Here is a 23,703-nt window from a genome sequence, read left to right as displayed (position 1 = left end):
TTCTTGTCCTCTGCAAACGCATGCAATTGGTCCACTGATGGATACATCTTGATATTTGTCTAGTCTAGTGTGTTCATTAGATGGGTGAAATCCTCTTTCAGTGCCTCTGTGCCTGTTTTCTTAGGCAGTTAGCCTCTGGTATGCGTGCCATTAGCGTTAGCCATGCTTCTAGGCCTCTTTTCTTTTGGAAATAATAAAAAATTTATTAAATTTTTTTTGTATTCGACTAAGAGGTTGGCAGTCGACTACGGCTCCTTTCGTCCGATTAGCCAACTAATCGACTAATAGGGGTCAGCCCTAGTACACCGTGACCTGAATGTGTGGGAATGAGTGTGCATGCGTACACCTGAATGTGTGGGAATGAGTGTGCATGCGTACACCTGAATGTGTGGGAATGAGTGTGCATGCGTACACCTGAATGTGTGGGAATGAGTGTGCATGCGTAGTTGCGTACACCTCAAAGAGTTCAGGCTGTGCTTCCAGATGAAGTGGGACATGCAGACCACCGTCGCCACGCTACAGAAATCCACACACCGGGGACAGACAGCCCATGGACTCTTCTTTGTTAGAAAACCACTGTTGTTTTGTCACCGATCCAACCAGCCAAAAACTACTAAAAACCTTGAACAAACTAACGGAATTGACCGCCGCCAGGTCACACCGCTCAAGGGAGCTCAGACAGAGCTGGTCAAGGCTGTAATATTGTGTACTGATATGGTAAGCTAACCACGTACGGTTAGTTCTCATTCTTCATTGAAAACCAGACCATCTATTCTGTTTTCCCTCGTCTTTCTCTATACTGCACACTCCAGGTTAGGACTAGTGTTTGGACCACTAAAATAACTTAACACCTACAGTAGACTACGCTAGTTCATAACACTGTAAAGTCCTCCATTTATTTCCATATACTAAAAAAACCTGGTACATGCTACGCTCTTAGTGATTCAACACTGTAAACAAGCGACAGCAGGTCTGTTCCCTGACAAAGAACAACCAGCGACAGCAGGTCTGTTCCCTGACAAAGAACAATAGGCGACAGTATGTCTGTTCCCTGACAAAGAACAACCAGCGACAGTATGTCTGTTCACTAACAAAGAACAATAAGCAACAGTATGTCTGTTCCCTGACAAAGAACAATAGGCGACAGTATGTCTGTTCCCTGACAAAGAACAACAAGCGACAGTATGTCTGTTCACTAACAAAGAACAATAAGCAACAGTATGTCTGTTCCCTGACAAAGAACAACCAGCGACAGTATGTCTGTTCCCTAACAAAGAACAACAAGCGACAGCATGTCTGTTCCCTGACAAAGAACAATAGGCGACAGTATGTCTGTTCCCTAATAAAGAACAATAAGCGACAGTATGTCTGTTCCCTAATAAAGAACAATAAGCGACAGCATGTCTGTTCCCTAACAAAGATCAATAAGCGACATTATGTCTGTTCCCTAACAAAGAACAATAAGTAACAGCATGTCTGTTCCCTAACAAAGAACAATAAGCGACATTATGTCTGTTCCCTAACAAAGAACAATAAGCGACATTATGTCTGTTCCCTAACAAAGAACAATAAGCGACAGTATGTCTGTTCCCTAATAAAGAACAACAAGCGACAGTATGTCTGTTCCCTAACAAAGAACAACAAGCGACAGCATGTCTGATCCCTAACAAAGAACAACAAGCGACAGCATGTCTGTTCCCTAACAAAGATCAATAAGCAACAGTATGTCTGTTCCCTAACAAAGATCAATAAGCAACAGTATGTCTGTTCCCTAACAAAGAACAATAAGCACAAAGACCGTGAGAAAGAAGCCAGCGTTCTCCAGCCAGATCCCCCCTGGTGGACTCAAACCTGTGATGCCATCAAGATGTAAATGTGGGAGTTGTGCAGATGATGTGTTACCTGAAGGCTGAGGTTCTTGAGAGAAACTCCAAACGACAGGGGACAGTTGGGGTTGGTGACCTTGGAGAGAACAGAAGAAAGACGTCAAGACCTCCGGTGACACCATGGGGACCCATTATAGACAGGTTCAAAACTTACACAAGAGTAGACTGAATAATAAATAAATAAATACACAACCCAGTTAAAGAAAAATACCTCTCAAATGAGGAATTCTGCGGAATAAAAGTAATAGTGGTGAATGTTATCTATAGCAGTGGTTCTCAACTGGTCTAGCCTCGGGACCCAACATTTTCATTAGTCATTAAGTCGTGACCCAAATCTTTGAACCACTATGATTTATTAAAAAAAATATATTGCAGTAATACACAATCTTTCATGCATTGTTAAAAACATGAAATAAACACAAAAAAGTGCAACAAAAGTGCAACTAGGGCTAAAAACCCAATGAAATTAAATAATAATAATTATTATTACATGGCGTTTTAACATTCGCCAAAATGCTTGATTGTGATTGGTCAATAGCGCTCCGTTGCCCCTAGCAGCGGTCAATTATTTCTCAATAATTCACAGCTGCTATAGGCAACGCGCAATAATGACCGCTGTTAGGGGAAAGATAGCCTCGCAGCCGGACTCTCGCGTTATACCATGCACAGCCTGCGGAGCTGTCCGAGGCAGGTCTCGACAGTACACCATGCATTTGATCTCGTCTTGTCGATGGTGTAAAATGAATTATATTGTTGGTAAGTTAGCCCTGTAATAAGCGGGATAATGTATACGTTGACACTGCGAGATTCAAACCTAAATAGACTCAGCTTTACCACATATGCACAGCTGCACTGCATCAGGTGTAATCAAGCCCATTGTGATATTTCCTCCAACGCCAGAGGAGCAACAGAACAACCGCGTCTGCATTTGAATTACGTATAGTTAGTAAGTTAGCCCTGTAATAAGAGTTCATTGTCGCAAAATAATTGACCTTCACTGCGTTTAGAACACCGAGGCGCAGCCAGATTAGATCTGCAGAATAGGGAGCTAGACTTTATTTTTTTTTGTCCAAGGTTGTCTGTGTTCCCTGTTCCTGTACATAACGTTTCTCTCATTTCAGGTTTGTGAAGTGGTGATGTGCAAATAGGTGTGCACGCTGAGTTGCCTGTTGATGGTGTGGACATCATCCTGGATAACGATCTTGCCGGGGTGCGGGTGTGGGCCGAGGGGCCTCTCCCAAATGTAGTCACCCAAGACTCTCCTAGTCCTATGTTAGACGACATATCAGATGTTGTCGTTGAGCATCCAGCCTGTGCCGTGACACAGGCAATGACAGCAACGTGTGATGCGCAGGGTGCTACCCAGGGCGCGGATGTTGAGACTGTTCATATTAGTTTGGTTCTGCCTGCGAAATGTCAGTCCATGTCACAGACTGACTTGGCTACAGAGGAGGAAATTGATCTGGCTTTGCTAGATACAGCCGTGCCGTGTGAAAAAAAAAAATTATTGCCAAAGGCAAAAAAGCAATGACATGTGAACCTCCTAAAAACCACCAACTTTTGCCCATCTAAATGGGGGGGGGGGGGGATAATGGGGAATGCATTCATGTTTCTCTCTGTTCCACCTCTCCAGTGGCCGTTCCTGAGAAGGGACTGTCATGGCTCCTACTGGCTTCCGGAGAGGTAGCCCAGGAGATCACAGGGTTTAGCCCTAATGACCTGAGGTTTGGTCAGAAAGTTGGTGGTCCCATGACTGCTCAGGAAAAGGCTGGGCAGAAAGATACTGTTCAGAGTGAGAGGGCTGGGAAGGAGAAAACAAAAACGAAAAGGAGAAGAAAAAAGAAAATTAAGTATTTTGGTGATCGTTGTGCTGTGCTTAAGCAGTTTAAGGCTGGCGGTCAAGTTTTGCTTTTGCAGCCTGTAGTAGCTTCTCCCTGTGAGGCAAAGTTCACAGGCCCTTACACTATTGTGCGGCAGGTGACTGAGCTAAATGATGTTATTGTGCCCGCAACTTTCCAGCACCTGATGACATGCGTCTGGGCATGGTTGACCATTTAAATAATAGGGTTGACTTGGTTTGAAATACGGATCATCCTCTGACATCTCTGTTCTTCTGTCTCTTGCTCTCTTAATTTGCTTCTTAGGATCCACGGTTGCTGAGAGCGGAGGCAGGAGGGTGAGGGGAAAGGGTGACCGGTCAGCAGGGGTGTTGGAGATGAATTGTTTAAAATTGTGTGGCTTTGTTTGTGATATTGATGTTGTTTATTTGTATATATAGCAGGGGAATAAGTGACTCTTAGTTTGCTGTATTTTGTTTAGGTTCTAAAAATGTTTAATCTCTTGCCCCTCGAACCAATTTGATGGTGTTTCATTGTGTGGTGTATTATCCCTTTACATGTTGGCCTTAATTCTTTGACTGCTGTATAGGCATAGGGCTAATTTTGATAATGCACAAAGAGGCCGAAACCCTTAACCAATAGGATAATGTAGAATTCCCTATGTGGGGTATCCATGATAGTTTGGTTGGAAACGCCATTTATCTCTGTAGGAAAATATCCTTTTTGACTAAAGACATTTGTATTTTGAAATTTGTATTTGTATGTTCTCTGGTCTAATATGCAACTTTTGTTTAGCCTGTTCCCCAATCCCTACTGTCTCCTGCTCTCTTAAATAGCTTCCTAGGGCCCTATGTTGCAGAGAGGAGGCAGGATGGTGAAAGGGTTGAACAGGTTGTGGAATGGATGAAAGTGTTAAACAATTGGTGATTTGAAGTTAGAACAACTCTTGATAAAAAATATTATGCTTACTTTGTTGTGGATGGAATTAGCTTGTTTGTAAATTAAAAAAGTGTTAATAGGGGAGAACCCTTTTCTTTAGGGGGAGGGTGTGACGACCTCCACTTTACCTGCAAATGGGGAGTCTTCTGACTCAGGCCATGTCCACACATATCTGGATATTTAGCTAAATGGATATTTTCAGGCTCCGTTAAAAAATAATCCTTGTCCACACAAAAAAGAAAGAAAAAAAAATCGATCCAGACACAAACACATAAACGCATATAAATTGCTCCAACAAGCATGCCGGGCCAGTAGGTGGGGATACGCGATATCTAAAATACCATAGAACAACAGTCTGAGCATGCATAGTGAGCTAATTTTCATTGGCGGCAAAAAATGAAAAGTAAAATAATGTAGTGACATAAAATCAGAATAAGAGAACTTGTTGGCGGTGTGAAAATATGCAGACAAACATTAAATATCTTTGGAAGCGTTTGTGTTCAATTGTATCTGAATCGGGAGATCTGTCAAAAGTGTATTAACTATTATCTCCTTTGGCTAGTGGTGCACATAACATAATATAGAAATACTGTAGTGTAGATGCGTTCGTTAGAGAACATTTATTTCAATATCATAGCCTATGTTATTGAAATAAATGTTCTCTAATGAATACATCTACACTACAGCTGCTTGCGTGTAATGGAGATGTATCTGTTATTTAGTTAGGCCTACTGGACATTTTCGTTGACATAAGTAGATTTTTTGTTTATTTATTAAGTTAATATAAACCGTGTTTATAACGTTTTTGAGGTTGTTAAATACACACTTTTGATTTATTTAAGTGGCGAGTAGATGTTTTTTTCGCTGTCCGCGTATTTCCCGCTGGAGAGATACAATGTCAATGTTGAGATCACAATCTCCCAATTCCGAAACAAAATAAGGCGAGTCCTTATCACAAACTGTTCCAAACATATTTAATGTTTTGCTAAACATGTCTAGTGTTGCGCCCGGCTTTAGTTAAAAGCCTATTTCATTCTAGATTTGGTTAATAGAGCCAGACAGAAGAGGTCGGCGTCTGCACCTTATGCTCTCTGGTGTTCATGTTGTGGATAGTTGAGGATGTTGGCATCACGAGTGAGTGGTCCCAATTTAACATTATTAGTTGAATAGTTACTGTACAGGAATTACAGGAATCATTTGAATATATGTGAGTTACGTGAATATAGCTTGCCCGTGGAGTGGACACAGACATTCATACGCATTAACAGCTCCGTAGTTTAATACACACTGACACTTATATCATACAGTAATGTTAAATACGATATTGAAAGATGAAGTTACAAAGGAAAAAGGGGCCCAAAAGCACTTACTCTGACAATGCTACAGTGCACAAGGGGTATTAAACTGACGTCAAATCGGAGCAAAAAAAGCTGAATCCGCTTCAAGAAGACTCACTACATTAGGTATAATAATTACAACAATTGCATTGTTACTGTTCACATGTGTGGTGCCGTCACAGTCATATATAAGTAAGGATACAGTTTGAATGACTGAACTGGTGTTGTCAGTCATTCCATACTATTAGGCCTGCCGCGATAAGCAATAAATCGATTAATTGATGCGATAATTAAAATGAATGCAATGATTTTGACGGGCGCGATTAATTGCTATTTGCGCGTTTGTTTTAATGAGGCGGAACCAGTGCCCCTTGTCAGTCACTGTCCGTGTTGGGAGGCGGGCCGCTGACGTTACTAGAGTACAGCACGGGAGCTCCGTGGCCACATAGCTTAACTACATTTCTCAATAGTGTTGCTCCTTTTAACCAAGTAGCATTATTTGTAGTGTAACGTTAGCTATTTTTAGACCCAAGTAGTTACTCGCTACTGCCCGGAGAAACTGGACTGCTAAATAAAGATGAAAGATAGAGCTTTGATTCTCATTCCATGCTAACAACATTAGCTAAATAGCTAACAAACGAAATACAACGTATAGCATAGCTACAAGTACAACACAGAATAACGTTAATACAATTACATGCATCATTGTTTACAATGAACGGGTGGGGCTAGTCAAAGGACTGGACACGGGGACAAGTTAAACATGAATAAATTTATTATAACACTCCGGTAGTTTCGAGTCGTGCTGCAGTGCTTACGCACCACAGCTATTCTATTATATACTGCTTTGACGCTTCCTCCTCATCGTTGATTGCCTGTAGTAGCTGCATCTAACGTTAGTAGCTAACGTTAAAACTAACCTAAAGTTAGTTGTTCACCAACAATTTGTTTTATCATTAGCTCAAAAACAGAACCGGACGAGACAAGTTGTCGGCTCATAGGTTCTGCTTAGGATAATCACAACAATACTTCCGGTCCGGTCGGTGGGCTTCAAAATAAAAGTCTAAAACACCGTAAAAGACGGAGCGGTGGGCTTCAAAATAAAAGTTTTGGGAAATAAATTTCTCAAAAAAAATTCTCTAACCGGTCGGTCGCAAAAATATGGCTTATCGCGATATTTTCGGGGGCAATTAATCGCCCAGCAAAATGTGTTATCGTGGCAGGCCTACATACTATACACTGCTCGTCTGCCATTTCAGCACCACGGCGCTGTCCCTTCATGTGCTTCAAGCTTTACAGGCCGCCTATTGCCATAGAACAACAGTCTGAGCATGCGTAGTGAGCTGTGATGTCATCGTTTACCTAGACTATGCGTTTACAGTGGGTACACAGATCCACTGAACCGATATTTTGGAAAATCCTTTTTTTTTTTATCCACTTTTTCTCCCATCCCAATTTCCCTCCCCTGTCTTGAACGTTGCTAGACTATGCCTCCCACTGGTCGGTTGTAGTGAGGACAGAAGCCTTGCATCACGTGTCCCCTCCGGTACACGAGGAGGCAGCCTGTCGCATCTTTTCACCGCGAGGAGTAACGCGTGGGAGGCTCACGCTGCCCCCGCTACTTCCTGCTTCCGCCACACCGGCATCACCAAACCGACCTGTAGGAGTCGCTGTCCACAACGTCCAATCCCCACCCACCGGCTTTCCCACCCTCTAACACTTGCCAATTGTGTTAGTATGAACGACCGGCCAGCCGGTAGCAACGCCGAGAGCTGGGCTCGACCCCAGCGTCTCCTGCGTTAGTGGCGAGCACCTTGCCCACTGCGCCAATCAGCCACCCTATTTTGGAAAATCTTCACTTTAAAATGCGTTTTCGAAAATCTCCGTTTATGTTTCTGAAAACACCGTTTACGTGTGGATGAAAGGCCCAAACGTGGAAGAAAATGTGCATTTAGCTAAATATCTGGATTCGTGTGGACATGGCCTCAAAGAGCATGGTAGAGTGGGTAGGTCGTTACCCCAATTTGAAGCACCTGTGTAGTGCAGAGAGCTGCCTGCAGCACCATTATATATGTTCCCCTGTCTAATCCCTTCTGTCTGCTTTTCCCATCTCCCAGGACAGGTTGTATCAGCAACCAAGTTGGACTCTTTGATATTTCTGATACCTATTATCTGTTGTTTATGTCAATTATTGTTTGTTTAGATAGGATCAAATAAAATATTTTGTTAAAATGTTATCACATGTGGACTCCCTATTTGTCAGAAACCACCTGTTTGTGACCAGTGTGCCTGTACTACCCTGGTTAAACAATGTGCCAAGTTGTGCATAAAGTGTCTCAACTCCCCACATCTCCCCTGGGCAACTGTTGGCATAGTGCTGGATAGGAGAGCACACGGCGGTGGGCTGGACACTGACTACTAGTGAACCAGTAGCATTAAGGTTATCAAATCAAATGTATTTATATAGCCCGAGATCACAAGGCATTGCCCCCATGGGCTGCACAGTCAAGAAGAAACATCAACCTCAATGAATACAAAGACGGACATAATAAATAGAGCTAAAAAGTGGTGAAGGAGAGTCTATTAAATATACTATTTAAGCCTATTAAATACCACAAACCGTCCTCTGACCAGGCTCTATAACCACCTATTGGGCTAAATACCACAAACCCTCTGCTGGCCAGCTCTAATGGACATAGCAGTGAAAGTGCTCTAATCTGATCCACCACTAGGAAATAATCCAATCAGATAATAAAACACAGGAATTTCAATTCAAAAGGGGATAGCCTATAAATAAATTAATGAGGCAGTTGACCTTGATGTCAAAGGGAGACAATGAGGCAATTTCTACTGTGTAGGCTAGTGTAGGCTAACGTATGGGATCATTTGTGTTTATAGAATCGAGGACTTTAATTGCTCAAGCTGCAACTAATTTGCTGCAACAATTCTTCTGCTACAAATACAACAGTATGGTCCTGATTAGGGGCAGATTTGAGTGAAATCAGTGAACAGTCAGGAGAAGGATAGTATGCAGTGACACATGATAATTGTACATCCAATGTGATATGAATTACCGTAATTCCTCTAATAGTAACCCCGGCTTGTATTTGTTTCAACTGTAGCGGATACCAGGCTTGTATTAGGAGGAGGCATGTATAAGAGAGAGGCCTATATTTCTAATTTTCAAACAGATCATAATGAATAAATCAACATTTGTGTCAGTTTGAACCCAGTAAAATGTACTGGTTTCATTTATTGAAACCAAGTACTGTATGAAATACGGTAGTAAACAGTGCAATTACAGGTGGTCAAAAAAAGTCAAATAAAGTTAAATAGTGCAATCACAATACTGGTATAATAATAATAATAACTTCGTTTTATACAATTCTGAGGTAGGCTTACTATCTTGGTATAAACATTAACACCATACCATTATATGGTATTTACTGCACAGCCAGGCCAGCATATAACAACAATAACAAAATATATTGCCTATGGTAAATCCGTTGAGGGAAATACCGTAATTCCTCTAATATACATGAAACCCGGCTTGTATTAGGAGGCCGGCTTATAATTGCTTAGCTCAACAGCGCACCCGGTCATTAATAGAGACCCGGTTTTTAATTGAATACCGGTTACTATTAGAGGAATTACGGTAGTTGTATCATTAGTTTGTCTACTTTGCAGGCACCTAAAGCCTACATGGTTGTTCGGTGAGAAAACTCACTCTCCACCTGTATGAGATCAAGTTTTTTCCCGGAATATTACCTCCCTTTTCCGGCTCCGTAAAAAAAAAAACGTTTTAACCTACAATGGCCCTAATACTCCGTCGTACATCATATTTTAGTTCATACTTGAAAACAAAATTTCAAGTATCATGGACACATTTCAACTTAAAAGGTAGTAGAATATGTAATGCCATCAAAACAGGGAGCTCCAGGCAAACGTATTACACTGTGCATTTCTCCAGACCTCTCTTGCCTGAGGTGTGGCCAGCAGCAGCAACCCCTCCCCTACACCCACTGAAATCCACCTCCACCTCCACTCCACCCCCCCCCCCCCCCCCCAAAAGTAAACAAGGCACAATACAATACAAAAATGGGCTCTTTTGCCTAGAGGTCACTGTTTGACAACATTACCTACAGATTCTACCTTTAACACTTTGAGTGCCAGCAGGGGGCGCTAGAAATAGCGCTTGAGTGCCAGCGCTGTAGTCAATGGGAGGGCGATCACATTTGCGAACGCATAAACTATATCTTAAATTATGGCTATGTGTCTAATACGCCCGTCACTTATCAATGACTTGTTTGCAGTCAACATTGTCGAAACGTTTTTTTTTTTTTTTTTTTTTTTTTAATAAATCGGTTCATTTCCGTTTTATACCATTTTGAAAAACGCTCGTTTTTTTAAACTTCCAGGGAAAAAAAAGATTCTGCAGGAATCGCGCTTTACTGGAATACACAAAACATGTTGTAATTTTTCGGCCTATTTATGAATCGTTTTCAAATAAACGCTAGATTATCGATAGTATGTGTGTACTTATGCACGCTAGAGAAGCGGGCTGAAAAATCGATTATCCTATTTCCTGATCAGCACACACACACTCACAGCCACACACACACATATGGGACATGCTGAGATATAGGTGAAAAAAACTCTGATTATCCCAAGACTGGTAAAATAGATTCCTTACCTCAGATCAGATGTTCTCCAAAAAGATTATTCCAATTCCTGATCGCCATTCCAAATATCGATCGTGTTTATTGATCCAACGCTGGGTACTGTAAACACATATTCCACGCTGTTCTGCGGCTCGGCAATGAATGGGATCGTCTCCGGTTACATGCCTGACTAGTAAAATGTGCATTCCGGACTCTTTTTTTCCCATCCATTTCATTCAGTCCAATCCAATGGGTGCAATACCATCCGGAGACGATAGGGGGCGGTATTTTCCCTGTTCGAGCTCAGACAGATCCCCACTGGTAACGTGAGGCTAGCTAGATTGATGAAAAATTTATGGAAATCGATAATAAAAAAAGATAATTAAATAACGAGATTTCTCGTTCTTGGCACTCAAAGTGTTAAGGCGAGACAGTGAATAGGCAAATATAAATTTTTTGGGTTGATTGAGATTTTTTTCTTATAAGTTTATTTTACTTACAATTTATTCTGATTGTGTCCATAAATCACAAAATAGGGAAATATCCATTTCCCTAGCACCTACATACATCATACTTTCCACATTTCTTCTCATCTATACCCTATTTCTTTTTACAGAGGGGTTTGTTGATATACCATTCATAGCCTGGTTTATAGTACATTTATACCAAAAAACCTGGCAAAGATGTATTTCTTATGACTGTAGACAGTATTTCCTGATTTATGGGATGATAAAAATACAGCCACAATCCCTTCTGGACAAAAGTTCATTGTGTTATGTGTCAAAATAATCAAACAAATGTTTTTAATCTGGCATCATCCAATGTTGGTGATTCTGTTCCTGGCGATAGATGTAAATGAGCGCATATTTAATTTGGTAACGCCTATTTTGCATATATAAACATAAAATCTCAAAAAACGTGCAATACATTTCTTCTTAGTTGTACATAACAAACTGGGAACGTTTCATAGGGATATCTATTCAAATATTTATTTTGCCTATTCACCTAGGGCTAGGCTGTCTCGCCTGAATAGTTCTCTGTGCAAAGGCTTCCTATGAACAAATCTGTTCATCACTGTGTTGGTTTGTTTTTTATAGTCTATATTTTACTGATTGTATGTTCTCTTAACCCAAACATATGTATTCCGTTATAGTTATACCAACAAACGCAAAGAAACGCAGTTACTCACGTCATCCTCGTAGCGGATGTGGATGTTGGAGATTTTAACCTGAAGGTTCTTGATGACTTGGGTCACAAGCTTCTCCACAAAGGTGTCCTGTTTCTCCAGAGTAGGGTTCTCTGTCAAACCCCAGTACACATAGTGTTAGTTTATTACAATGTCTTAGTCCATACAGAGTAGGGTTCTCTGTCAAACCCCAGTACACATAGTGTTAGTTTATTACAATGTCTTAGTCCATACAGCGTAGGGTTCTCTGTCAATCAGCAGCACATGTGTCATTAGTTCATTACAATGTCTTAGTCTACATGACTTTAGTTTATTACAATGCTTTAGTCTACATGACATTAGTTCATTACAATGTCTTAGTCTACATGACTTTAGTTTATTACAATGCTTTAGTCTACATGACATTAGTTCATTACAATGTCTTAGTCTACATGACTTTAGTTTATTACAATGCTTTAGTCTACATGACATTAGTTCATTACAATGTCTTAGTCTACATGACATTAGTTTATTACAATGTCATAATCTACATGAGGTTAGTTTATTACAATGTCTTAATCTACATGTCGTTAGTTTATTACAATGTCTTAGTCTACATGACATTAGTTCATTACAATGTCTTAATCTACATGACCTTAGTTTATTACAATGTCTTAGTCTACATGTTGTTAGTTTATTACAATATCTTAGTCTACATGTCGTTAGTTTATTACAATGTCTTGGTCTACATGTCGTTAGTTTATTACAATGTCTTAATCTACATGTTGTTCGTTTATTACAATGTCTTAGGGGTCCTGGAGGGGTTTCCAGGGGGTCCCCAAAAAAGGAGATTAGTTTATAATATAATAATTTCATTATTTAATTTACAAGATTAGGCCAATAAGAAAATGTAACTATTAGTGACTATTCTGATCCCAGGTGTCACTTTCTCCAGTGTTATGTTATCTCAGCTATTGAATTGTGGATATCTAACAACAACAATCTTATCAGACAGGGATCTCTTATAAGACTGGGATCTCTTATCAGAAAGGGATCTCTTATCAGACTGGGATCTCTTATCAGAAAGGGATCTCTTATCAGACTGGGATCTCTTATCAGACAGGGATCTCCAAGACAAAATCTGAATGAAATGATGTAGATGAAAAATAAAAGGACAACAATAGGAATTGCTATTTTTTCATCCACATCATTTCAGTGAGCTAACACAACACAATGATTCAGTGTCATCTGATGACATCACTGGAGGACACTCTCAAACCCATTAAACTGTCTAACATCTAATAACTGTCAAACTAAATTAAGGTGTGCAAAGCCATTTAGTTTTGAGATGTGAGGTTATGTGCTAAATACATTTAAAAATAGATCTGCATTGTTTCGGTGAAGTGCCAAGAATTTAACCAGAGCTGTTGATGTAAAAGTCGTATAAGGTGAGCGGTGAACTGCCAGGACTTGAGATCACCACCACCAGCCTTTACATCCGTCAATTCTACAAGACACTTTGACAGTTACTCTGTTCTAAAAAGAAAATTACTTTGGATGCTAAGAAATGAAACTGGCTGATGATGACATTCTAAATCTAAGTTGACGACTTGTTTGTTTTGAAGGTCTGTTCTCTTTTACAACTGAGGCAAAGAATTTCACTGGAACTTGTGTGTGTGGGGGGGGGGGGGGCTCTGACAAGCACATACTGTACATGCATACAAGTACACACTCATACACACAGTCGTAACTGCCTTTGTTCACACACACACACAGTCGTAACTGCCTTTGTTCACACACAGTCTCGTAACTGCCTTTGTTCACACACACAGTCGTAATGGCCTTTACACGCACACACACGCGCACACACGCACACAGTGTGCTGACCTTGTTCCGCAGCTTTCTGCTTGGTGTCTTCTATCCTCTGCAGCTCTCTCTGTCGAGCCTCCTGCAGCTGCCTCTCCTCCTTCTCTGCATCATACTTTATACCTGCGGGGGAGGGGGGTCTCAATTAGTTAGGCCGATGTTGAATGATCTAACTGACCATCCTACTAGTCAAATTAAATAAAAAGACATCAGACAGATTTGATGTACACTATTTCATTATGAATATTCAAAAACATTCAACAAAAAGTAATAATTTATAGCCTATTAAAACAGTAGACTAAAGCATTAAAAACACTAACAGGAAATAGGGTGGCCGACTCATTCCATTTTAATGAGTCAAGTCAAAAGGAAATTATGATGATTTAACACAACAGCAACTATACTGTATGCCTGCTAGTGCACGTATACACACACACATTTTTATTGTACAAATGTAAACAAACACACTTGCATGCATACAGTTGCTGTCTTGTTAAATCGTCACAATTTCCATTTTACTTGACTCATTTCATTGTATTTACTGTATTTTAAAGGTGCAATACTGTATGTAGTTTGGGAGAGACTAGCTTGAAACTCGAATACAAATACAAAATTCTATTGTATATTTTCATAACTGAATAACTGGGCTGCGAGGAACCGGGTTTTTCAGACGTGCTCATTCTACACATCTCTATGGGAGTAACAGAAGACAACTCTTACTGGCCGTGGGTACGATGAGCAGGAAGACTCCGTCCAGCGTGGCCTCCACTGACTGGGTGTACAGGTTCTTCCATGGGATCTTCAGCTCCAGCCGGCCTGGAGGAAGATACACAACATGTGAGAAGATACCAGTTTCTTCTGTGTGTTCAGTAGAAAGCTAATCGGCTGCAAGCTAGCCTAGCTTAGCACAAATTAATGGAAGCAGATATGGACCACTAGCCTAGCTTAAAACTCCAGGAGAGGTGTTTTTGGCCCACCAGAAACTTCTCTCCTGTGTTTCACTATTGATTGATGATTGGCTATGTTCAATTGATGCCATGTGACATCACTTGATACACAGTCCCACCTGCAGTAAGATATGAGTGACAGTAATCCGTGGTTTCGCCATGGCAATATCTCAGATGAATTATGAAACTTTGAGATGGCGCTGCAACGTCCGGCTGCCTTTCTGTTCGCTCCGTCGAGACTGTGCTTACTTTTGTTAATATTTATAGTTTTAAGAGTTTTGTCTGTACCAACAGTAGGTGCATTTAATGTGTATGACCGTCAGTCACTTATAGACATCGGATTACGGGAAACTTACCGATTGGATTACTCACTGGACCAGCTTTCCGAACCGCAACAATGGCCCGAGGAGATTCTCCGGAGAATGGGACCAGAGCCTTTGTTCCTTGATCCCAGGAACAAAAGAACCAGACGGCGTGGGAAGAGAGCTGGGATCCGTAACAGGCTGAGATCCAGACGCCACCATACGCCATTGCCCAGTATATTGCTAGCCAATGTACAATCAATTGACAATAAACTGGATGACATCCGAGCAAGGATTCAATACCAAAGAGACGTTAGGGACTGCAACGTTCTCTGCTTCACCGAGACGTGGCTCACGCCAGATGTCCCAGACCACGCAATCCAACCAGCTGAACACTTCTTTATCCACCGCAAGGATCGTACAGCAGAGTCCGGTAAACAACGTGGAGGAGGTATTGCCTTCATGTTCAACAACAATTGGAGCGATCCAACTAACGTGAAGGAATTATCCAACCACTGCTGCCCAGACCTGGAATATATAACCATCAAGTGTCGTCCTTTCTTCCTCCCGAGGGAGTTAACGGCGATCATCCTTGTAGGAGTGTATATTCCACCGCAAGCCAGCAACAACGTCGCGCTCTCCAGACTCCACGACGAGGTAAATAGAATACAAGCGGCGAACGTTAACGCCGCCATTTTGGTGCTGGGTGATTTCAATAGCGCCAATCTGAGAAAGGTATTACCTGACTTCTATCAGCATGTGACTTGCAACACCAGAGGCGGTAACATCCTAGATCACTGTTACACGCAATTTAAAGGTGGCTACAAGGCTCATTCTGATAGTGGCTTTGGTAAATCAGATCACGCGTGCATCTTTCTCTCACCAATGTACAAACAGAGAATCAAAAGTACTCCTGTAGTCTCGCGAGAGGTGCAGAAATGGGATTTGACGTCGGGGGAGACGCTCCGGTCTGCGTTTGACTGCACAGACTGGAATGTGTTCCGCGACACAGATAACATTAATGTCTACACGGAGACAGTGCTGGACTATGTTTGTACTTTGGTGGAAACAATCCCCACTACCAAAATGAGAGTTTACCCAAATCAAAAACCCTGGGTAGACAAATCCGTCCGTGAAGCTCTGAGAGAGCGCACCAAAGCATACAACGACGGCCTAGTGGCAGGCAACATGAATGACCACAAGGTGGCGCGATACAACGTAAGGAGGACAGTGTCAGAGGCCAAACGGCGCTACAGGGATAAAATTGAACTCCAGTTTGAACAAGCTGACTCTAGAGCTATGTGGCAGGGGCTCAAAACGATGACAGACTACAAAGGCGCCTCCCTCAAACTGAACAGTGACCTCTCCTTAGCAAATGACCTCAATACCTTCTATGCAAGGTTTGATGCTGGTAATAACAACACCAGCTCACAAGCCACGGCAATGGGGGGGGGGGGGGGGTCGGCTGCTGATGGAGGCGCAGTGTTCAGGGTAACAGAGCATGAGGTGAGGCGGACCTTTAAAAAAGTGAATATCAGGAAGGCAGCAGGTCCGGACGGCAACCCCGGCCGCGTCCTAAAAGTCTGTGCCGACCAACTGGCCCCAGTATTCACTGACATATTTAACCTGTCCTTAGAACAGGCTGTCATCCCCACCTGCCTGAAGAAGTCCACTATTATCCCTGTACCCAAAAAATCCAAGCCTGCTTGCCTCAACGACTACCGCCCTGTAGCTCTCACCTCCATAGCCATGAAGTGCTTTGAGAAGCTAGTAAAGGGCTACATCTGCTCCTCCCTCCCCATCAACATGGACCCCCTGCAATTTGCATACCGCCCCAACAGGTCCACGGAGGACGCCATAGCCCATGTGCTGCACACAGCAGCATCACACCTGGACAAGAGGCAGGGGAACTATGTGAGAATGCTATTCATCGACTACAGCTCGGCATTCAATACCATAGTCCCCTCCATACTCATAGCCAAGCTCAGGGACCTGGGCTTGAACTATGACCTCTGCCAGTGGGTCTTGGACTTCCTGACTGGCAGACCCCAGGTGGTGAGAGCAGGCAACTGCACCTCCTCATCCATCACCCTCAACATAGGGGCCCCCCAGGGCTGTGTTCTGAGTCCCCTCCTCTACTCCCTGTACACACACGACTGTGTGGCTCAGCGGAGTAGCAATACAATCATCAAATTTGCTGACGACACAGTGGTGGTGGGCCTGATCTCTGCCAACGACGAGAGGGCCTACCTGGAAGAGGTCAAGGTCCTGGCGGGATGGTGCCAGGAAAACAGACTTCAGGAGGTCGGGGGTCAAGGACTACAGCCCCCTCAGCATCGACGGGGCACCGGTCGAGAGAGTCAACAGCTTTAAGTACCTCGGAGCCTACATATCCGAGGACTTGACATGGACCACACACATTGACAGTGTTGTGAAGAAGGCACGACAACGCCTCTACTTCCTCAGGCGCCTAAGGAAGTTCCAAGTCAGTCAGAAGATCCTTAAGAACTTCTACTCATGTACAATAGAGAGCATCTTGACCGGCAACATCACCTCCTGGTTTGGGAATAGCACTGCACAAGACCGAAGCAGACTACAAAGAGTGACACGTTCAGCCGAACGCACAATTGGAGGGGGGCTCCCCACCCTCCAGAACATTTACAACAAGCGTTGCAAGGGCAAGGCTAAGAGAATCATTAAAGACTCCAGTCACCCGAACAACTGCCTCTTTGAACTGCTGCGGTCAGGCAAGCGATACCGGAGTCTCAAGGCGAGCACAGAAAGACTCAGAAGAAGCTTCTATCCCCAGGCCATCAGGCTGCTAAACGAACAATGAACACTACACAACAACAACCACCAAACGCACATAGCACACACATCCACACGCACACACTCACTTTAAACAAACACACTGTAGCACCCACTCCACACACTTTATAGCACACACCCACTTTAAACAAACACACTGTAGCACCCACTCCCCACACTTTATATTTATTGATGAAGGATTGCACTACAACTCGTACACCTTACTGTAAATTGTACCTAAATTGTACCTCATCCCATTTCTGCTTTGCACTATATAGTACTGTACATTAGTACACTGCATAGTATTGTATATTATATGGTAACTCAGAACATTGTACATATGTCTATACCGAACACTGTGACCTCATTTTCTTCTTCTAAATTACATGCTATACTATGTTATTTGATACTATCTTGTCTAGCACAGTCTCTGGAGCGTAACAGTAAGAAGCATTTTGTATGAAAGTATTCTGTACTTCTGTATGACAACTATTAAAGAAACTTGAAACTTGAATTCTGTGAAACTGAAATTCCATTCTAACATAATATAGGCCTTGCACAGAATGTTTGTGTTGTTCTCTTTCTTCCAGCATGGCTGCCTGTAACATAGCAACCATTGTTTTGCACATGGCAATGAAAGAGACAACAGTTGCTATGTGTTGATATATTAGAAATATAGCAACAAAAACATAATCATTTGGTGGATTACTGGATCTTGTAAACAAGTCACAGTGGAATAGTCATATCGTGCTTTTCCAGAGTTTTACCTACTCTACCACTGCAACGGAACCAAGTGGTTCCAAATGTTTAAAGGCAGCCATACTGGAAGAAAGCGAACTACACATTCCGTGCAAGGCTTCTATTGTTTATTGGCTGCTGAATAACACAATTTGTCCTGCTTGGATTTCAATTGGACTTTAAAGGTAGAATCTGTAATGCCGTCATACAGCAACCTCTAGGCAAAGAAACTCTGCTTGCAATCCAACCCACACCATCAGACCAAAATAAAAAAATTAAACAAAGCATGCAACACCAAGAGGGAAACCATTGCCAACAGATCGCCACAGATTCTACCTTTAAGAGTACAGTGGAATTAAAGAATGATGGAGCAGTTACGTAGATCTCACCTATGTGTCCTGCTCTCACTCTGAATGGAAAGTTCAGTTGACTCTGAAAAAGAAAAAGAAAGAAATTAACATGTAACCTTATTGGACTAAGAAGCTTAGTTCTACATCATAACGACAGATCTTAAAGCATTATGGTCCGAATTTTGGATGCCTATTTCCTCCTTACCAATGATGTTGTCGATCAGAGTCTGCAGTTCTGGCTAGTTAGCCACAAACAAATGTAAAGTTAATGGGGCCACACTCCTGTGTGTACAAGCTCTAAATCAACACAGAAACCTACCCCACAGTGCACTCAAAGCAGATTTCAGTGTTGATTTAGGGCTTGTATAGACAGGAGCCTGGCTTTACTTTACATTCGTTTGTGGCTAACTAGCCAGAACTGTGGGTAACCGGTATGAGAAACAGCATGGATCGTGATGAGAAATTACTACCGATTAACCAGTGTTCAGTATTCGTGGCTCGACTTGGACTTGAGCACTGATGACTCAAGACTTGGACTCGAGCATTGACTGCATTCGGACTCGGAAGGTTTTGAATTGATACATTTTTTATTAATATGTTTTTTTTTTTGTAATATGCTCTAATCATGTGGCATAAGATATTGATGGCTAGTGCATTTGTTTGACTATTGTCTCACAAAGTAAATAAACTCCCTTTGAAACGGTGACCACTGTGTCATTTATGTTTAATGTAGACCTTTTTTTATTTGTATGTCAGCTCTTTGACTGCCAGAGTGGAGTGGACTCAACCTTGATGACTCTGACTCGGACTAGGGTAATGGAGACTCGACTCTGGCTCTTATTTGGTGACTCAGACTTGGACTCTGACTCGAACACTGGGGACTCGAGACTAGGGCTAGGGGTCCAGAAGTCTGATCTTACCCGATTTAAAAGGACACTTCAACATAAACCAGTTACATCCAAGATGAGGATAGAATAGAATCAAAGGGGTTCAACAATGAAATGCCCCTATACTTCTATAATAAGGCCCCATCACATCCAGCAGAGCTGCCCGTCTGTTCAGTTTAACAGGCAGGTGGTGAAGAGGTCCGACTGCACCACCCTCTTCATCTGGAGTTTCAATCCCTACCCTCTGGAACCCGCTCCTCAACTGGGTGGAAACGACGTTGCGTGCCCGTCATGAGTTTGTAGGCCTACTTGTAAGGATGAGGTTTGTGTTGAGTTCTGATTATGTTGTTGCCGCTGGACAATGGTGTTGATGTGTTCTGATTGTTCTGCCTTACACTGTAATCATAGTAATCTTAACTACTTACATCAAACTATAGTCTACCCATATAACTCTGTATAATAGCATGTACAATAGTGCTGTATATACCCTGTACATTGTATATTGCTATTGCACTTTTGTACTGTACTTGTGCTACATAATATCAGGGCTGTACGCTAAACTTTTTCACTAGGGGCACAGGTGCCCCTTAATGAAAAATTTAGGGGCACAGAATATTTTTTATGGGCACTTTTTTAAATAACAAAACCCAATTTCTTTTTAATGAAAGTACTGTATATTTGTATGTCTCTAAATATCTTGATTAATTGAAAATGGAGGACCCTTATGTAAACAAGACTCCAGTCTTAGCAGTTGTTGTATTGAGCTGTACTGTATTGTACCCATTCTGCAATCTGTTAATAACGTTTTCAATCAATCAGACAAATGTATAGAAAAGCTTTTATTATAACATTCTTTATAACAAAAAATTATATTATTGTTTAAGAAAATGTTTTAGCCCTATGCTTGAATATTATTTTAGGCATGGCAACAAATAAAATAATAATAAAATGAATAAATAAAATATTAAATAAATAAATAGGCTACACGTCTCTCTTTTTGCGTTACAAATTGGGCTCACCGATATGAGCATAGGCCTCTTTACTTACTTAAAAAAAGGAAACATCAAGAAATATATTTATGGTATTCCACCATGTGATGTGTGTTTTATTTTATAATGCTCATGATTATTGCTGCAGTCTGAGTCATACAATACTCACTGGCTTTCACAACAGACTAACTTGTCTTGCTCAAGACTTGTTTATGAGTTTTAACAGACAGCACTAGGGCTGGGCGATTCTTGCTCAAATGTGAATCACGATTTTTCTCTAAGAATTGAGATCACGATTCTCTCACGATTAATATTTTTTCAATAAAATCATTTAAAAAGTAAAGTAAAAAAAATATATATATATATAAATAATAATAATTATTAATAATATATTTTTTTCATTAATTGCCCAGCCCTAGACAGCACTGTATCTCGCTCAACCAAAGCCCCATGTTCTCCAGTGTTATCCCATAATATCTGAGTTTGCAATTCATGTCAGCATTGTCAGGTAACACAACATAACAATTTTGATTGACAGTCGATTCTGCCAATTACATCACACCGCTTGCACCCACCTCCGCTGTTCTTACCACCAATCGGCAAACGCGTATTAATTTTTTTACTTCCATAAAGTCCGCCATAGGGAGGTGTAGTCTGACGTCACTGGTTGTTCCACCCGTATAGGGATTTATCATTGGGAAAATGGATTATCGGCTATTGTAACAATTCTGCCGCATGAACATTGGCAAGCTTTCTATTTTTGCACAAAATGAGTTCCCTTCTACCACTAACATTATTGTTTAAGCATTTTTGGTTGAAAAAGGTAGTTATAAGGTTTTTAATTTGTCGTAAAAAAAGAACTACATTCACCAGTAGGCAGCCTGTTAGGCTGTCGCCTAATCCCCATCACGGCCAGCTGATACCAAGCTAACTAGCTAACGTTAACGTTACCCCGCTAAACGTACTAGACGTTAGCATTATGTCTACTGTCATGAACCATTTTAAATCGGGGCATGTAGAGGAGTTTCGGGAACGAGTAAAATGTGCAGGTCCTCTTCTCAGACCTGTGGGGCAAGCACTGCACACGCATCATGCCGGCTAGCGAGCTAGCTAGCTACATGTCACGGCCCGTTGATACCACGATAGCTAGCTAACGTTACCCCACTAAACGTACTAGATGTTAGCATTATGTCTACTGTCGTGAACCATTTTAAATCGGGGCATGTAGAGGAGTTTCTGGAACGAGTAAAATGTGCAGGTCCTCTTCTCAGACCTGTGGGGCAAGCACTGCACACGCATCATGCCGGCTAGCAAGCTAGCTAGCTACACCGTACGTCACGGCCCGTTGATACCACGATAGTTAACTAACGTTAACGTTACAAGCTCAAAAACCTTATAACTACTACTACTGTCGTGTCCATAAGTTCCCTGGCAGAATACTTTGTTTATGAGGACAAAATTATACAAAGAGGAGAGAACCATTTTAAATCGGGGCATGTTAGATGAGTTTCGGGAATGCCGGCTAGCAAGCTAGCTAGCTACTAACGTCATGTAAAAAACAATAACATTATAAACTATACACAATATGTACAATGAAATTTTTTTATTTACTAGGGGTGGAACGGTACACATTCAAACCGTACACCGTTCGGCACGACCTCCATGGTTCGGGGCATGGGTGTATTGTTCGCTTATAACGGTTAGCCTCGAGCTAGGCTAACTAACTAACTTTAGCCACGAGCTAACGTTAACTAGGGTGACCAAACGTCCTCTTTTGCCCGGACATGTCCTCTTTTCACGCCCTGTCCGGGGCGTCCGGGGGGGGGGGGGGGGGGGGGGGGTTATAAATTCATGGGAATGTCCGGGGTTTCATTGTTTTTCAGTTTCAGTTTCAGTTTCACGGCCCTTTGCGAGCATCTGAAGGCTCGGGACTGCATTTTTCGCCGAACATATAAATTACCGAATTAAATCGCTATTTGTTGCCGTTCGAATGCCATCTGAATCGCCCAAATCCGTGCCTTGGTTCTCGAGTTACATGCCGATATGTCAGGCGTGCGACTTGCGCCAGATTATCACCGGACTCCCGGAGAAGCATGCAGCTTGTTTACATCAGGGTCCCCCATTTTCAATTCATCATAACATATGACATACAGATAGACAGTATTCAGTATACCGTCAAACTCTATTATCTTATGCAACTCATATTCACTCCACAAACTGATATATACATACATTGTTGAATGAACAGCCTGTTTCTTGAAGTTAGACTCTCCTCTAAATTGTAACCCTCCTCTCTATAACAGAATTTTTGGATGTTACCCGGGAGTGAATTGTTTCGTGCTTTAAACATGATTTGTGCAGTCTTAAATTCAGCCAGGTCCCAGAGTTTCATGGCATGTGATTTAAAAAAAAGTGTGTTTGTGTGTTCCAGATATCCTACCTTATTGATAATCAAATCAAAATCAAATGTATTTGTAAGGCCCGACAACACACGTTAATGTCCCTTCAGGCTATGGATTTGTGGTGTTTTCCAGCTTATACAAAAAATATATATATATTTTGGAATATTGCAACTACTACACAAAAACGTGAGTACACAAGTTCAACTCATGTTCAGCCCTATGTTACTCATTAGCACTAAAAGTGATTTTTCTTAATATTGTGTACAAAACTTCAGAATGTTATCTTTCAAAAGAGACCAGGCTTATGCATGTGCTATAAGCATAAAGTATAAAGATAAGCTTTGCAAAAAAAGTATGCAGTCCTCAAGTTCAAGTAAAAAAAATTGCCACTTTTCTGGGCGCATGTTATGTGGTTAAATTTGGGATATTGCAACCACTGCAGAAAGATTTGAGTACACAAGTTCACGTTCAACTCAAGTTCAGACCTATATGCTACTCTATTTCATTAGCACTAAAAGTGATTTTCCTTTTTTGCATTAGTAACTTCAGAATGTTATCTTTCAAAAGAGACCAGGCTTATGCATGTGC

At 41.6% G+C, this 23,703-nt stretch overlaps 1 protein-coding gene across 1 annotated transcript in view; it reads right to left on the bottom strand.

The window, feature by feature from the left end:
• Positions 1 to 23,703, bottom strand: part of vps13a (vacuolar protein sorting 13 homolog A) — a 381,735-nt gene that overhangs the window by 300,171 nt on the left and 57,861 nt on the right. Inside the window, 5 exon segments of the mRNA XM_084308048.1 lie at positions 1,903 to 1,962; positions 11,851 to 11,960; positions 13,714 to 13,815; positions 14,413 to 14,508; positions 18,877 to 18,919. Of these exon segments, the coding sequence (XP_084164174.1) occupies positions 1,903 to 1,962; positions 11,851 to 11,960; positions 13,714 to 13,815; positions 14,413 to 14,508; positions 18,877 to 18,919 (411 nt within the window).

The sequence above is a fragment of the Notolepis coatsorum genome, assembly GCF_963971535.1.
Source record: "Notolepis coatsorum genome assembly, chromosome: 1".
Lineage (NCBI taxonomy): Eukaryota > Metazoa > Chordata > Actinopteri > Aulopiformes > Paralepididae > Notolepis > Notolepis coatsorum.
This window is presented reverse-complemented; position numbering and strand designations above follow the sequence as displayed.